This window comes from Lissotriton vulgaris, chromosome 8 (assembly GCF_964263255.1).
Source record: "Lissotriton vulgaris chromosome 8, aLisVul1.2, whole genome shotgun sequence".
Lineage (NCBI taxonomy): Eukaryota > Metazoa > Chordata > Amphibia > Caudata > Salamandridae > Lissotriton > Lissotriton vulgaris.
Window position 1 is genome coordinate 622,000,068 of NC_141696.1, and position 18,117 is coordinate 622,018,184.

At 39.6% G+C, this 18,117-nt stretch overlaps 1 protein-coding gene across 18 annotated transcripts in view; it reads left to right on the forward strand.

Annotated features, from left to right (window-relative positions):
- ABI3BP (ABI family member 3 binding protein) overlaps positions 1-18,117 on the forward strand; it is a 1,784,442-nt gene that overhangs the window by 1,468,261 nt on the left and 298,064 nt on the right. For 17 of the 18 annotated variants that reach the window (XM_086934483.1, XM_086934484.1, XM_086934487.1 and 14 more), the window contains 3 exons: positions 2,014-2,091; positions 7,147-7,221; positions 7,636-7,707. In XM_086934483.1, coding sequence (XP_086790609.1) covers positions 2,014-2,091; positions 7,147-7,221; positions 7,636-7,707 — 225 coding nt within the window. The remainder of the gene's footprint in view (positions 1-2,013; positions 2,092-7,146; positions 7,222-7,635; positions 7,708-18,117) is intronic. The other variant, XM_086934496.1, reaches the window with a different exon arrangement.

Consider the following 18,117-nt stretch of genomic DNA (forward strand, 5'->3'; position numbering starts at 1 on the left):
GGGGGGGGGGGTTACACTCTCCCTAATAAATGTAGTTTCTGGTAAATAGTTGGGAAATGTGCTTTCATTTGTATGTCTGTCTGATTTCACCAGGAATTTTACATATATACAAAATATTGTGTTTTCTCTCACTTATTTCCGCTACCAATCCTCACTCCTCTTGCTTTTCACTTCCTCTTAAGTCCATCTCATTCACCCTACTTGTCATAAAATTAATTTTAACATTAAATGCCAGCGTGATTTTGGGAAAATCTGGAGCTTAACCCCCGAAAGCTTACTGAACAAGCTACACACCTGCCTACAAGCAGACGTAAAATGGGGAATAAGCGTTACAATAAAAAAGTCTGATAATGATTCACAGAAATGGAGCAAGAATTACCTCCTGAAGTCTAAACTAAAATTAAGGCAAAACTCTGATTGACTGAGTTTGCCACAATTACTTCACAAGTAATTTTATTAAATCGATTCTGTTACTGACCTGACACCATCCGTAGCACACTAAAGGGGGTGTCGTACACCTTCTCTTATGAAGTAATTGTGGCCTGCTCAGTCAATCGGATTGTCGCCTTAATTTTAGGTTAAATATTCAGGAGGTCATTTGTTCTCCATTACTGTGAATCATTATCAGACTATTTCATTTGTTGATCTAGGATCTTCAGTCCACATATAAACATTTCGTCCTGAAGATGGTCTTATAGATGATACCATGAAATGAGCCCGAAACGTTGACAATATTCCCCATTTTCATGTGTAAAGAAACTCTCTGGAAATATTCATTGTTTATTCAAAGATGTTCTCCCTATTGAAAATGTCTGACATGGGTGAGAACAAGAGGGTTTATGAGAAAGGTGGCAACTAGTCACCTATTACATCACTGCCTAGTATATGTCAGTGATGCAAACAACCCTCAGCTCTGGCGAGTTTGAATCTGGATAGAACTCTTATCATATACAAGTAAAAAATGACAATATAATTCTCAGTAGATCACAATAATTGAATACATTCATTGGATTAAAAGAAACAGTATTTAATTAATAAAGTAAGACTAAACAAGACAAAACTAAATAAAATACAGCAAGGTGGATGCTGGACAATAAACATTAGATACATTTAAAAAAATGTCAATCACCACTCTGCCTCATAGATCTTCCTCAGAATACTATTTTAAAAAACCTTGTGAAAAATCTACGTCAATGTCAGATACCCCAATTTGTATCATGTGTATCCAAAATAGAATATAACAACAAGGTTGTAATATAGATGGCCAAGCATTTAGTAGCTGTTTGGCAACAATGATAATAAGTCTTGCTCTAAAACGTATTACGATTAGATATTTCTGCTAAACTATTTCAGAGCTGTGGTATACACACATGCCATGGGCTTTAAAAAACTGGGCATATAAGAGATATATGTTCCATTGTTTCCCTTCCTCTTCCACATAACCTACATAATTTATTTCAGAATAAATATCTGTATCCTTAATCCTTTCAAGGTTTAAAAATACAATTTAGAACTAGGTAGAATTCGTCCCAGGCTCTCTCCCAATCTTGCAAAACACAATACAGTGAAACGAAACTTATGGTAGACTAACTACATAATAATATCTAAAATACTTCTATTCAACCAACTGTCAAAAGGGCTGGTCCGGCAAGAAAATATTCCACTGAAAAGGGGAGAAGATTCTGTGCAAAATCTCATGAAATATCCCAGAGGGCGGGAAAAGTTTGTGTCAGACTGACCAAGCCTTAGGTACATCTTTTTCTAATCTTTTTCTACTACTCTGGTGGTGTCCCTATCTCCATAGGAAATGGTACCAATATGTGCCAAGGCAGACTGGCAAAATGTTACACCAGGGCAAGCATGAGATGGCTTGACAAAGTAAAGTTGTAATGTTGTTATTTGATTGTAGTGGTATGGATGGTGTGGAGGAGTAATGCGTCATACGGTGAATTAAAGAGAAATACATAACTTGAGGAAGTGCGCACCAACTGAGCACTAACAATTTTCTTGCAGTTCCACATGAAACGCAAACGATGGCTTCTTCCAAGGCCAAAACAGTTCACCCAACCGAACGGCCGCATACAAAAGCTGGTAACTCACCTGTTTGTTTTGATTTGCTTTTAGTGTTTTTTGACTAATGGTGCATACTTATATGCTGCATGTGTTTAGAATCTGCAAACAGTGCTATGCGATTTGTTTGCACAATCCCATGGTGTAGTTTTGCACAAACATTTTATTACTTGACAAGTAAAAAAAAAATTACAGTAACATCAACTGATCAATATAAAAAATAAAATGTCTCCCCTAGGGCTAAATACAGATGTAAATGCTATTGTACCCGGGCAATCTACATAATTCAGAAATGTTGAAGCAGATTAGTGTTGCTGCCAGTGCAATCTATGTATACTGGCCAATATTATTCTCTTTTAGTACACCTTGAATAGGGGTGGGCAAAACTATTTAGCAGAAGGCACAACTGGTAAAATTCACCTGTGTTTTTTTTCAATTCACCTGCAGCAGAAGCTTTAGCTAAAAAACTGCCCAAATTAATTCTAGAGGTCACCCTGAGAAGTCTCATGTTTTGTGTTTCCTCCTTGCATAAAGACATCCAGGAGAAATGCATGAAATGCCGCAATTATACGCAAACCCAGTAGTTTTTCCCAGGCCTAATGGTGCTAGAAAAAATTTCTGTGGGGGTGCTGTTACAAGTCATATATCACTGAAGTTGAAGGGTTGTAAAAAATCTAAGCTTCACACAAAGAATACTTGTAGCAAATGATCGATGTCCATTCAGCAGGAGAGTATTAAGAGATTGGAATGTAACCGGTGGTGTATTTTGGAGCACACTGGTGAAAATATATTATTATAGCATGGTATGGTATGGCACTGTCATTTAAAGACAGCCTATTTTCCATTGAAATGGCCACTAAATTCCCACAGACATGAAGTTTTACTGATAAAACTATATAGCACATAAACAGCATTGGGGCCGATTCACAAAGGTAAACTGAGAAGAAAATCTAACTTTACGACTTTCGGTATTCGCAAAGGGCATTGATGAGTAATAACGTTAGACTTTTTTCTTGGTTAAACTTATGTTTTGGTCCTAAGTGTAACTGAGACAAAAGCTGAGACAAAAGTCTAACTTTACTACTTGTAAATGCCCTTTGTGAATACCGAAAGTTGTAAAGTTAGACCTTCGTCTTATTTTACCTTTGTGAAGCGGGCCCAAAGTGTGGATGTCAGGCACTAATTATCGTTTGCGCATCACCAAGTAAAGTGTCTGGATTTCTTTGATCCTATTTAAAATCTTTGCTCCCATCACACTTCAGAATTACAAAACCAGTGCTTTGTGTGCTTTCTTAACTGCTGGCATATTTTAAAATAATTGTACAGTCCATTTACATTGTTTTAAATTGTGTTTTGGTAGGAAAAATGACATCCTCCAGCTTTTCCTTTCACACTCATTGTTCTCCAGCAAGATTACCACATAGTTCACTTTACAAAATCCCCTCACTTTGCAGCCTTTAAAGGAAAAGTAAACACTAATCTCCATGTTAAAATAATAGGCACCAATTTGTCAAAAGACATAGCCTGGCATTTGACCTCTGGCTTTGAAGGCACTGCAAATGTAAAAAAATAAATACAAAATCTCAAAGCATTTTTTTTGCGCATTCACCTTATGAACTCCAGTATGGCTATTTCGAGGGGTGCTGCAGATCCCCTCCCCCCGCACCATTACTTCCAGCACCTATGCCAGGGACTGGTTTAACTAGGGAGAACAGGACGAACTGAACAAGACAAACTGTTTGCGGTTCATGAGTCTTTCTTCTTTTGTGATTAGCACCCAGCCCTAACCTTCCATAGATGAGTTTGTGAAAATACTGCACTATAAACTCTTTGCAAAAAGCACACTCTAGTTACAAGTTAGTACAAGAGGCCTTAGGTTTAATATTTAGTTCTTGTTTGTATTTTGGCAAACATTTAAGTCTGGTTTAGCACCTTGGTTTTAATTTACTTGAAAGTAAGAAAGTGTGTGTGAAACGTCTTATGCTACTCATACTTCAAGAACAGCTTTAGAGAAAATATTAGGGAAGTTATTTTTAACTAAATGTACTAATACGAAGCCTTGAGCCTTGGTTTTCATAGTCATCACCATGTTCTGCAGGCTTTCCCATGAGTGATGCCCTGTAACCTTGGGTATGTTAATGATCATGATGTTTCTTGTGTCTTCTAAGGTTATCGTATCAACTACATCTAGCATCTCGCTTATTCGTGTTAAAATATTACCTAAGGATTGGTCACTTTTTGAAGTAAAGACTCGCGTCTAGTACTTTTACTGGTTTAGTGCTGGCATCTGTGAAATTAGATTTCTGGACTGCATTTGGTTTCGTCTCTTTACCAGTGCACAACCTTTAACCAAGTGGTGGTCTTGAATATATATTTAGGTTTGTTATTGGGAACACACCTCTTTGCAGGAGACTGCGTTCATAAGGACCTTTTCTGCATCAACACTGTTTGCGTTGGAGGGTTCTCATAACATTTATTGAACTCTCTTGCTGACATGAACTACTTTTTGAGGACAGCTTTTGTCCGTTCTTGAGTGTCAATCAAATATTAATAGATAGGTGTAGGAAAGGTCCCTGTAAGGGAAGTCCTCTGAATGAATGTTGGTGGGAAAATGTCCTCCTTTTCCTGTGGTAGTATTCTCATCTGTGGTAGTATTCTGATCTGTGCAGCTTGCTCTTGGTGACCCTTTCCCTATATAGGATCATCGTGAACTATTCTTGGGCAATGTGCGTATCAAAGGGTGTATCTGCAGCAGCATCTGCCGCAACATCTTTCTTGCCCATTAGATAACCCTTCCCTCCTTTCATCATATTGGCCTGTACTTCAAATGCTTGTGCTCTGAATGGGATCGGGGAAGACTGCATGCCTCTTATGGGCATCCTTGCCCTGCCTCCTCTCTGTTGTTTGTTTAACACGACCAAACAGTTTGGTTTCCTTAGCTACTGAGGGAGCTGATTTTTCATAGGTTCTTTATTGTTGCCCGGTGGCTTCCCCAGAATACTGGGTTACACAAGAGGGAGATTGCCCATTGTTTTCATTTGACATATTATTAGGCCTTGGTACCTTTGCAGCGATCTAACGAGACTGGGAAACCTCTCTCCGTGCATCCATTGTTGTCTTCTTTTTGCTATTCTCCCCCTCCCCACCTTTATAAGTATCAAGGGCTGCAGCAGGAGACCTGGGTCGTATTATTTGATTTTGAAAGTAGGTTCTCGTTATGGTTGAGCTCTGTTTAGCTGTGACATGCTGTAAACTAACGCACTAAAAGGGAGGACTGGGGTTTTCTCCTTTTCTTCACTTCTCCAAAAATTGGTCTCCAATTAGTGTGCGACCACTTTATGGCTGTGAATATATCCGCTCTATGATTTGGATGGAGCAAATACTGTAGTCTGTATAAAGAAGGGCAGTAATGGAAATGCAGTGGCCAGTTTAGTGAGAGTGGTCAAACAAGACATAAAATCACTCAAACAATCCTCACTCAACCATACCTCAATGTTGCCATTTGTGCAGGAGGATCTGATGAGTTTAGGGAGGGGTTAAGAAAAGAGAAGGCCAAAGGGCAAAATCTTGACAAGTGTTGTGGTAAAATGAGGAAGCAATGTTGTATTTAGGATGCCAGAAGTGTTTTCTCCAACAAGCCAAATTGTTAAGGTGAAATTTGATCAATGCCCCCCCCAGTTACACATTTGTTATAAATGGTAAGAGAGGATGTGTGATGAGTACTGAAAATAAAGTAACTGATCTATTCGCTGTTTGAATTCTGTGAGAGGATAATTTCATATACTATTACAATTCACCAGTAGTCCTTGTAACTGGGTTGCCTTGGAATAACGTTTCCAACGATGTCTTGAGAAACATACTCTCTCTGCCCATAACCTGACACTAATTACACTTTTAATGTTATATGTAAGCCATTTGCACCTTTGTATGGAGTTCAGTTTATAGTGTAAGTTATTTCTGACTGACTGACTGTAGCATGGCCTTTGATTCCTCTCATCTTTATAGTGATGTACCATTTTCGAGTTTTGCTTAGTACTGACTTAAGAAGAATCAGTAGATTCTGGGAGCTTAAGGATGTATTGCTTGAAATGAAAAGACTGAAGCAGCATATGGCCTTTCCAGTTGCACCTCGACTGCACATAATCCCATCCCCATATCATGCAGTATTTTGCCATGTGGTTATTATTGTCAGAGAACCTTTTTCATAATTATTTGTCGTTTGGTATCCTGTTATTTAGGACTGTCTCTCATACCTTTAACATCTACGGCTCTAATCCCAATTTATGTGTGCCCTGCCTGCTAATTAGACGTTATTTCACTGTTTTCTGTCTTTCTTTTTTCGCTTTGCACTATACTAGGAAGCTGATAGTGCTAGGGGTGCTTTACCCTTGGTGGTGCAGAAAGTACTGCAGAGACGTTATCACACCAGTCTCAGGGTGGCGGACATGGGTAGTAGTATCTGTGTCCCAACCAATGGAAGTAGCAGCATCATTCTCCTAGTGGGGCGTCTCATTTTTAAATTGACCACTGCATTTCTACTGTATGCTTTTTAAGGCAACCCTCATATTCTGATGATACTTTAACGGCTTGAAAAGTTGGGTTTCTCACCCTAAAATTCAGTAGAATTTAGACTGTGTATGACGTTAATGAAACACACTAACAAGAGCCTGAAATGTAGCGACCATATATAATTAATTATTTCATTTATTAAGTTATCAATAGTCAAGATGAAAAAATAAGAAGCTATAACATGCACGAGCAAACGAATCCCATGGGATGGTCCGTGTTCCATTTTTAAAGTCTCATGTCATTGGTACGTAAGGAAAAATTACTTTAGAAAAACTCCACAGGCTGAAAATGTGGTACATTTTATCAGACCATTGGCTGCTTATTTGCTACCCTATTTGCTATGTTAAACCTTACAGCGCAGTAAAGTGATAAATCAATCAAAATGGCCCGCTGGTGTCCACATACATTTTACTCTTCCATCTGACATCGACACACTTTTATAACCTCCTTCTTGCCTGCCTACTTTGTTTCTCTCAGCTACCTCAGAGTAATTTTTATTCCCCACAGTACCGAAATCGACTCATCGGATGCCAATAAACCTTATCAGGCTCCACATTTTTGAAGATCCTAAATTGAGTTTGGGTAACGAAGATCTTTCAATCAGTTAAAAAAATATTTTTTAATGTTCTTGCTTGTGTATGAAGTTGCTTTGTGTGTGCCTGCTGCTGATGTGCTGGCTTCCCGCGTCCTGCAAGCTGCCATTTTGCATCCACTCCTCTTTACAGCCATGCAGTGCTTTGCTCTTCTTGTCGACCTAGAAAAAAAATCATTCCATTTGCAGTGCATCTTGTTGGCCCTTCCTCCATAAGCTTGTCCATTTTCTTACATTGTCGGCTCATTAGATCTAATATGTTTCCATCCATCTTCTAAGGAGAATCCAATTTTCCACCAACATGTTAGTGTGCAGCACATAACTGTTCGTTTGCTTGCTTGGCAAAACGCAATTGCTGGAAATTTACGAATCAGATATAAAAAGTATTAACATTTCTTTTTCAGTTCCAAATGAAACACAAAAGTCTTCTTCTAAACCCACCTCTCAAACAACTGAAATTTCGCATGCAAAAGCTGGTAATATTCCATTCACTATTTTCTTTCTTTGTTCTTTTCTAGGTCATTGTGTGTTTTTACAAAGGACAATGTATATACAAGTTAAACATGGCACCTTTACACAATGTCAATATGTAACTATTACTTGCCATCAATGATGCAAGTCCAAAAACACGTCATACACCATACTCTAATTAACCAAAGTATGCCAGAGTTACCAACAAAAACAAATGATTCACGATGTAGAAGAGTTCCCTCGTGGTCCCCATAAACCTTTAGTCCTATATTCACTTACAATGGATGCAAAGAGTTGCGGGATAAGAATGGGATTTTGCCATGGCTAGCTCCATGGTGTCTTTGCATTGGTATGGAACAGAAGACTCAGTGTAATTTTGGATGGCGAACAGCTTCTGTTTTCAGAAATGTGGAACACAAATTTGTGGTATACTATATTGCTGGGAATTTGCTCTCATTCGATAGTCTGAACCCTTAGAATATCTAAATATGATTCTATGTATATGTTGGCGTGCATAATCATCTCTGTGGATCAGTAGATTTGGATGAATGAAGACAAGTAGGTTTAAGCTTGAAGAATGGTGATTATTGTGTAAACGAAAATGAGTTGAACTTGATGAAAACAGATGCTAGCTCTGGGGAGGCTGATTGTCTGGCCTGAGATATGATATATGTGAATGTAAATAGTGGACATTTTCTGTTGAAGTAGTGTTCGTAATCATTTTGAGCAGGTAAACTCATGGTTATCAAACGTAAAGAGTTTCAATGGAAGTGCATACTGTCCTGTTATGTTGTGTTATGCTCTGCAGATTGTAGAGTGCACTATCACCCGGGAGGCTAGCTTGGCGCCGAGCAGGTGTCTCGCTAACATAGGGACTATTGCCTTGTTGGGCTACTCAAAAATCCAGATCCTCGGACTCTTGCGAAATTCCAGAAATGAGGGGGTGGCTCTTATGTGTAGCAGCAGGTCGTTTCATGCATTAGGAGTGATGCAGAAAAAGGCTTGACATTGGATGTGGTTTTCTGCATTTGTGGGATGTGTGCAAGGAGGAGTTTGGATCAGTGGAGCTGTCTGGAAGGTTTGTGAAAGTGGATGCAATTGTTGAGGTATGCTGGGCCAGTATTATGTAGTGCCTTGAAAGTGTGAACAAGGACTTTGAATTGTGCTTATTTGTGTACGGGGAGTCAGTACAGCTCCTTCAGGTGTGGTGCAATGTGAGAGCGATGTGGTCATCTGAAACTTATCTTAGGCAAGACTGCATGTTGTCCTCCCAATAGGGACTTCCCTCTGTAATATAGTTGTCATTTGGAATGTCTTTCTTAACCTGTTGCCAATGCTGTGTCACCAACCAAAGAGTTTTCCAGGTCTCCTAAAATCCCTCTTTGACATTGATGAATGAGATGTTGTGAGTTGGGCCAACTTAAATACATTTCATATTGACGTCCTATAAAACAGAGGGATTGAAGGAAAGGCATGTCTGTAATGTGCCCCTACCAGAAATTTGAGAAACCACGTTTTTTTGAGAACCCTAACAATTCTTTCAGTAATATGCAAATTTGTTTTTACGTCTTTTGATAACCACACATTTATGGGTAAAGGTAATGTTTGATTAGCACACAAAACAACTAAGCCATTTACCTTCTAACTTGACAGTCAACCTAAACCAAATATGAGTGCATTTTTTATATGAAGAAAATCTACACCTAATGGGACGATATTTTTGTAACAAATATTTAGGACATGGGATTTAAGTCAGACAGCATTTCTATATATGATATTCTGACAGAAAAAATGCATAGTGTCATCTTGGATCTCTCTACCTTCATCTAAAGGTTCCCTTTTTAGGGGATACAGCGAAGGTATCCGTCCTCTGGTATAAGGCTTTCTTTGAACAGGTCTAGAGGGCTCTTCAAAGTACAGAGGTGGACTCTGAATTGGCCCAAAGGGCAATTTCACATTTAGAAACAGTGGCAGTTGAACTAAAACTAGTTGATCACTCCAGATTTACTGTTGATCCCTAGACCTTTGAAATCCACTCTGACCAGTACTAAACAATATGAAGCACTCTGCAGCCTTACAGTAAACATACATATGAAGAGACTGCAAATGTGGGTTACTTACTCCTCATTTATCTAAGTACTAATCATATTAGCACACCTTTATCACTTACTGGGGCTTGGGAGGCTCAGTCGTGACACACTATAGATTACCACAAGAGCCAGTAGCGCGTTGCCCCACTGGGCCAGTAAAAAGGCCAAGATCTTACAACAGGGGTATCTGCCACAACAGTTAGTCATTTGATGGCTTCTCATATATGTATAGTGATCCCATTGATCAAAAGAGTACAACTTTGTACATATCCCACCAGCAGAGTCTAGCACTATCCTGGGGAGTAATATAAAAAACTATCTGGAGTACCTGTCAGAGACCCGTGCACAGATAAATATACGGGACTGGTCAGAATGAGAAAATAAGAAACATTTTGGGACATGGTTACAGCACCAGGGACGTTCAGTCCTGCACTGTATGAGCCAAGATTAAAAATGTAGGATTTTGAGGTTGTTTATTGTTGTTGTTGTATTATGAAGGGTGGGGAGGAATCACATATGAAGCATGCTTTCTTTTAGATAAGCGTGTTCTGTTGGTGAAACTCACATTTAGAAAGAGGCATTGTTCGGAACTCTTGTTAAAGTAGTCTCTCAATTCTCATATTGGTATTAGTTGGGGATAGATGGGTAGATGAGGTCTGGTTCATTGCAATGTTGTTTATAGAATGGAAATAGATGGCAAAGCAGAGTGAGTTCTGAAGACAGCGCTGGTAGTCTTTGCCTTTGCTTTGTAGAAAGGATTTCTTCTTGCCTGATATTCACAGAACAAAGAATTCAAAATGGTCAAGCTGGAAGCTACGTTTTTGATTCTATCAATAAATTGGGTTTCTGAAAAAAATTGAGTCTATAACCGAAAACCAACCTCACTCATCCTTTCTAATTGTCGGTGACTTCAATAGTAAAATCTCGAACTTAGTAATTAATAATTGGGCAAAACAACTCTTAGAAGAAGGCAAGGATATCACAACCCCGCAATTCCCGGAGGGTATACTTAGCGATAAAAGAGGGAATCTATTATTATCAACATTGACAAATCTTAATGGAGTAATAGTGAATGGTAACATGGAAGGGGATATTCCAGCAAACTACACCAGGCGGGGCAATGGGACTCCATCTATTATAGACTACATAATCAGTAGTGCGGATCTGTTAGATTCTGTCACACACTTGCTTAGCCAGTTTTGCCAAGAAAGTGACCACGCTCTAATGCATTTGACAACAGATTGGCTACCTAAATCCTCTGCAGCCCGTCACATTATCTACCACAAAAGCAATATAGTGATAAACAGTGAAAAAAGACGTATTTTCTGGAATTCTTCGACCATTGACAAAATCACATCACTGATTGATCATTCCCAAATTTTGACGAAAATATTCTCTGAAAACCCTGTTGAAAACTTTGAATTTATCATAAAAGACTTTAGAACTCTTATTTTAAATATGACAGCAAAGGACGCAGCTGGTACCAGTAAGAAGAAAGATAATAATAGGCGCACCTCTAAGAACTCTGAAGTAAAGAAAAAATTAAATAAATACATACGCACCCAATATATGAATCCCACACCATACATAAAAAAGGAAATAAACAAACTGAAAAATCAACTGAGACGCGAGAATCAAAGAAATAAAAAAACTCTACAAGATCGTAATTGGGTCGACATTCAGATCGCAGCGAAAAATAACAACCAACGCAAATATTGGTATCTAATAGGAAAACTCACTGGATCAAAAAAGAATTTACAACCAATCCCGGTCCCTCCAAACGACTGGGAAGTTTTCCTGTCAGATCTTTATAAGTCAAACCCAACTGTCCCATCTGAAAGTAGCGAGGATAATAACAAAGGAAAAGACAAAAGTCCAATATATAAAATGACAGCATTATCGGTTGAACTAAACATACGCAAAGCAAGAACTACGGGTGCTTCTGGCCCTGACCAGATTCCAATCAAAGCACTGCAAATTGCCCCGAAGGAATGGAGTCGATTGCTATATCCCCTCTTTAATTATATTTTAGATACTGGCCAAGTTCCAAAATCATGGCAGGGAAGCATCATCATCCCCATCCATAAAAAGGGAAGTAAAACCCATGCAAGTAATTACCGCCAAATAGCACTCATAGATGCCGTGGGCAAAGTATTCGCTGCAGAAATGTTACACCGTCTGAAAGAATGGGCTTTTTCGTCAGGCCTGATTCCGATGTTCCAAGCAGGATTTAGACCCAAACATTCGGTAACAGATAACATCGCAGTTATCCAGGTCATTCTTGACAAATACGTAACCCAAAAAAGCCAGGTTGTTTACGCTGCTTTCATAGATTATTCTACAGCGTTTGACCGGGTAGACCGACCAACGCTGTGGAGGAAACTGAGGAAGCTTGGTATACAGGAACAGCTGCTTCAATCTATTGTAAGCCTACACACCAACACTTGGTGCCAAGTCCAAATGGGAGGAGAAAAAGGTTATACGGAAAAAATTAAAACCGAAAATGGATTAAAGCAAGGGTGCCTTTTAGCCCCAATCCTATTCTCCCTCGATTTAAGTGACTTGTGTCACTACCTGCAATCGGGCTCCAACCTACCTCCGAAAATAGCAAATCACAAAATAAATGCACTGCTATACGCGGACGACATCGTGTTGCTGGACCTTACCCCTTTTGGCCTACAAACATCTCTGGATCTTCTGCACAACTACTCCAAAGAGAACTATTTAGTCCCAAACATCAAGAAAACAAAAGTGCTAGCTTTCTCGGGAGGAAACAAAGCGCAAGATACTTCTGGAACTTAGGAGGAGATAAAATAGAAGAAGTTAAGGATTATCCCTACCTCGGCAGGACCCTTTCTAAAAATCTAACTAATGTAAAGCAGATAAATAATCTACTAAGGAAAACAGATATACACGCCGCGGTCCTTCAGAAACTCTATAGCGCAACAGGAAACAGACACTTTTCCTCACTGATAAATATTTACAGAACAAAAATACCACCTGTACTATCCTACGCGACGGAGTATATACCCATCAAACAATGGGCTTTCATGGACCGCAAAGAGGGAAAGGTATTAAGAAAAATTATGAAACTGTCAGATGCAGTACCAGTTCAAGCACTAAGATTGGAATTATCTGTCACAAGCTCATATGCTGTAGCAATTGCAAATATTATTAGGTGGGCCTACTATCTATTGCATGCAAAAGAGAACACATTAAGGTCACTGCTGAAAAAAGAAACCTTTGGGTCTGACGCTAAAAAGCAAGTCTTCCAAGAGAACATGACCGAAGCATTTCGTATTGCAAACATTGGCACTGAAGTGTTGCTTACTTGGTCACCAGCACAACTAAAACTGTTTTTAAAATGCTTCACCCCAAAACTAAGCTACAAAATGGACTCTAGGCACTGCAATAAACTACCCACCTATAAACCCTTTGTTGACCTATTAGAATATAAACAAAGTCGGTCTTACATCGGTCTAACCCTGACTCACGGTGCAAGGAGAACAATTGCTATGCTTCGACTGGGCATCCTTCCCGTACTTTCATATACCTCAAGATGGTTTCCGGGAGGATCTCCTTTATGTACATTGTGCGCAGGGGGTGATCAGACTTTGGAGCATGTCTTATCTGTATGTCCGAATCAGAATGTAATTTTAGCCCGTACTAGATTTCTAGAGCCTATATATCGTTCCTGTAGAATCTTGACGGTGAGAGACCTTATAAGTCTGTGCAAACAACCCCCGAATGAATTTGTCTGTTACAATTTGTATACATTTTTGAAATCGTTTTTATCTTTGTATTGAGAAAATTGAATACTTTTTAAATATGTAACATGTAGATAAATATTTGTGGTCCTCTGTTGAGTACCAGTACAAATAAACTTTTTGACTTTTGACTTTGACTTTTGGTACTACCCATCCACACATAGTTATTCTCACTCATTTAAACAGTGACATTAATATTTGGATAACTTAAGTTGGAATCTTTATTATCCGCTCATTGTAGTTGTGTGTAGAATTTTAACTATGAATGTATTGTCTGTTAGAGCATGGAGGTCTCATGCACTGGTATAAAGTTCCACATATAGCTATTTCAGTTAATTGAGATTTTAATAATGGTTGCATGATGTAACCACAAATTCCCTAACCCTGCCTGCCTAAACAATGCGGTCTTAATAACGACCACGTCTTAACCACGCATTCCGTTACCATGCATGTATTTACCACAATTGTCATGGCAAAGGCATGAATGGTGAAGGGGTATGCAGGACCATGGTCGCCACCTCACTCCCCACCACCCTAAGGTACAAACTCCCCTTCCGCCTTGAGGTGCAAATACCCCTACCCCTTCCTAAACCTCACACTGTGCCCTCCTCTTGCCCTGATGCCTAAAACCCTGTCCCTTAACCTGACCCGGTCCAGCCCTGACCCAGCACTAAAATTTGCCCACGCTCCCATAAACCCTGAAAACTACCCCGACTACCCCTTTCCCGCCCCCTGCCCAGAGGCCTAATACCCTAACCCCTAATTAAAAAAACTAGCCCAACACTCCCCAGCCCTAACAACTACTAAGACTCACCAACCCTGAAAACTACCCCCAGCCCTGAAAACTACCCCCACCCCCAGCCCTGAAAACTAGTCCCAAACCACCCCAGCCCTTAAAACTACCTCCAACCACCCAGCCCCTAAGACTAGCCCGAACCCCAGACCAGAAAACTACTCGACCCAACCTCCAGACCCCAAAGCTAACCTGACACATCCCCCAGCCCAGAAAAATACCCTGACCCCCAGCCTACAAAATTATCCCAGCCCACGAAGCTTTAATCCCGGGTCTTGCCTAGTGCGTGCGTGATTATCATGCTCGCTCCTGCCAGTTATAGTCAGTCCCTTCCCCCTTCCCCTGTCTGCCTGGAGATGGGGTGCCTGTGCACTCACAATTGCTGGATGTGGAAGGGGTGTTGTTGCGACTAGTATCAGAAGTGTGTGCCATTTGATCTGTGCCCTGTCAGCTGTCTGCAAAACCACACCATCTGTTTCATGTGCTCCCACTCTCCCGCAACGTTTTCACTGCCTACAAAATGTATGGATAAAGAAAACGGTAAGTGATCCCAATAAAAGTAAACACTGTGGAGGCGTCATCTTGGTAGTGGACTTTTATTGCATAAGCAGGTATATCAAGCGCTGTGATGCAACGCTGGTATCTAATGCATCAGGAAAGCTGTGCCGCTGGCTTATAAGGTGGAGTGACGATAGAAAAGGGGGTAGTCATGAGAGGCAGAGATAGTTGACAATTTCTACATCTTTGTCAAAAACAAAATAAATTAGGATTGAGAATCCGCTGTATTAAAGTTGTTGTGGTTTACTTCATTGGTCACCTCATGAGCGTTATGTTATTGGTTAAGGCACTTGCTGCAGATGTCTGTGTGTTCAGCAAGAGTCAGGGCATACTCTGGTGGTTAATGCGCTTGCAAGAGAAATCAACGCACAAGCTTGTAAAGAATGAGTATCCAATATATGTATCCAAGTAAGAGTTTATTGGATAGCAAGGAGGTACACCTTAACCTGTCAGGCTTCGTACAATAACTGCCCAACAACACTATGCTCTGGAGTGTGGTCGTAGTGCATCTTCCAGCACTATGGAAACCAGAGAATGCACTACGACCAAGACACCACATCTTCCCTCTTTACAATAATAGAAAAACAAAAGCAGCATAATACAATACATATATAAACATTTCATATAACAATGCATTTCGACAATAGAAATATTACCCACACCCTCTCCTTACAATAATTAGAAAAAGCTAGAAGAGAACAAAAAAAGAAGTAAGGCAATAACCACTAAAAACATAATCAATTTTACATCACATAGCCCCTGAACCGAGCAGGAACTTTTATCTGTCTACCAATGCGTGTAGTATTTTGATTAAGACAAGTAGATGAAGAAGGCAGCAGAGTGGAAGACCTAGAGGTGGGTAACTGTGTGGAGGTTGCAGAAGTAGGTAACTGTGCAGACGATTCCAAAACATCATTAGAAGAAGCTCCAACTACTACTTTCCCCTCAGTATCACCCAACATGACCTCATCCCACATCCATTCGAAAGATGGATCAGACTTAAGATTGGCTTTTTGGACACGAGAAATTTCCTTTGCATTTCGCCATTCTATTATGATGACAAACCTTGTTATCACTCAATCTAGCAGACTTTGCATATAGTTCTACTACTAAAGGATCAGAAAATTTGCTCAAACCTTTCTTGACCTTAGTATCAAGTTTAATTCTGACCCAATCTCCAACTTTGAGTTCAGCCTCCTTAGTAACATTTTTCCTTCCAAATTCTCTAATGTGTAAATCCTGGATCTTTCTTAACCTAGAACGTACTAGAGCTGGTGACCACTTTCCACAAATCTTCTTTGAGTTCCAAGCAACATTATCCTTAGTGAATGGCTCCCTTCCTATAAGGATCCTAAACGGGCTGTAGTTGGTACTAGTGAGAGTAATTCTATAAGCCCAAATGGTTTCTAGTAATTCCTTTTCCCAACTCTTATCTGGCTTGGATGCTTTCCATAACTACCCTGTTGAATCTTTCAACAATGCCGTTCCCAGCAGGATGATAAACAGGAATTTTTTTTAGGAGTTATGCCATTCTTTTCTAAAAAATTCAAAAAACACTCGGATCTAAATTGTGGTCCATTATCAGTCAAAATGTTCCTCGGAACACCTTCTTGTAGAAACAATTTACGTAGAAAAGCAACAACAACTCTGGCATCAAACTTCTCAGTTATTTCAACCTCCGGCCACCTGGAGTAATTGTCAATAACAACTAAGATATGTTTAACATTACCATCACAGTCTTCCACTGGACCTAAACAGTCCATGCTCAAATCCTCCCAAGGATACATGGCAATATGTCTAAACCCAAGAGCAGGTTTAAATACACGCAAGGATTTATCAGCATTAGCACAAACATTGCAATCCTGAACAAACTTCTCAACGTCCTTATGCAATCCAGGCCACCAGTAAGATAACTTTACTCTTGACTTCAATTTCATGACACCCAAGTGACCTTCATGGTTGATAGAAAGAATTTTATCCCTTAAGGCACGAGGAACAACAACTCTTTCACCTCTACACAAGTGATTAGCATCAGCTATACAAAGCTCATCTTTGATTTCCCAAAAAGGTCTTAACTCCTCCTTCAAATTTGATTTAAGTGGCCAACCACTAATGACATAACCACTGACAGAACATAACATCTCATCTTTGTCACAACTCACTTCCCAGTCTTTTTTAGAACTTCCCACCAATCTTTGGTCATTGTCCTCATGGACAATAGCAACTTCATTACACTCAAATGAATCATATGAATCGTCACAGCCAGGTAAAGGAGAACAACTCAAATAATCAGCAACTAAATTCTTTTTGCCAGGAAGATATTCAACATCATATGTATATCCTAGTAACTTAAGACTCATCCTTGCAAGTCTTGGAGTGGCCTTCAACATCCCTTCTGAGGTAAACATTTTAAGCAGGGGCTTGTGATCTGTTCGTAAACTTCCCTATACCCCACACAACAGCTAGCATCTCTCTCTCAATAACAGAGAATTTCCCTTCAAGATTAGTTAGAGACCTGGACGCAAAGGCAATTGTAACCTCCAACTTTTCACTCCCAGTCTGTGAAAAAACAGCCCCTAATCCTTTACCACTAGCATCTGTGGTGATTATGTTGTGCAAGGTGTGATCAAATGCTTGGAGAGGGAAGGCATTGACAATTTCTTTCCTTATATTATTGAAGTCATTTTGTAACACATCACTCCAAATGAATTCCTCTCTAACTTTAAGTAATTGCCTAAGATTAAAAGTTTTATCTGCAAAATTCTTCACAAATTTTGAATAAAACTCGACCATACCTAGGAATGATCTAAGGTCATCTTTTGAATTGGGAATAGGAGCATTTTCAATTCTTCAACCAACTTTTTTTAGGAGAGATACCCTTTGCACCTACTTCATGTCCTAAATAGGTCAAGGAGTTCATACCAAATTTGCACTTTTTTAACTCAGCTGTCAAACCATTTCTTTCAAGGATTTTTAGAACAGAGACCAGTCTAATGTCATGATCTTCTCTGACTTTACCCATTACCAGTATGTCATCCTGGAAATAAGTTACTCTTTCCATACCTTTGAATAACTTATGCATCAGGAGTTGAAAGACTGACGCTGCCGATGCCAGTCCAAACGGCATTCTTATAAACTGATAACACCCGAAGGGAGTTATAAAAGCAGTTAGTCTTTTGCTTGACTCGTGCAGGGGAATCTGATGGT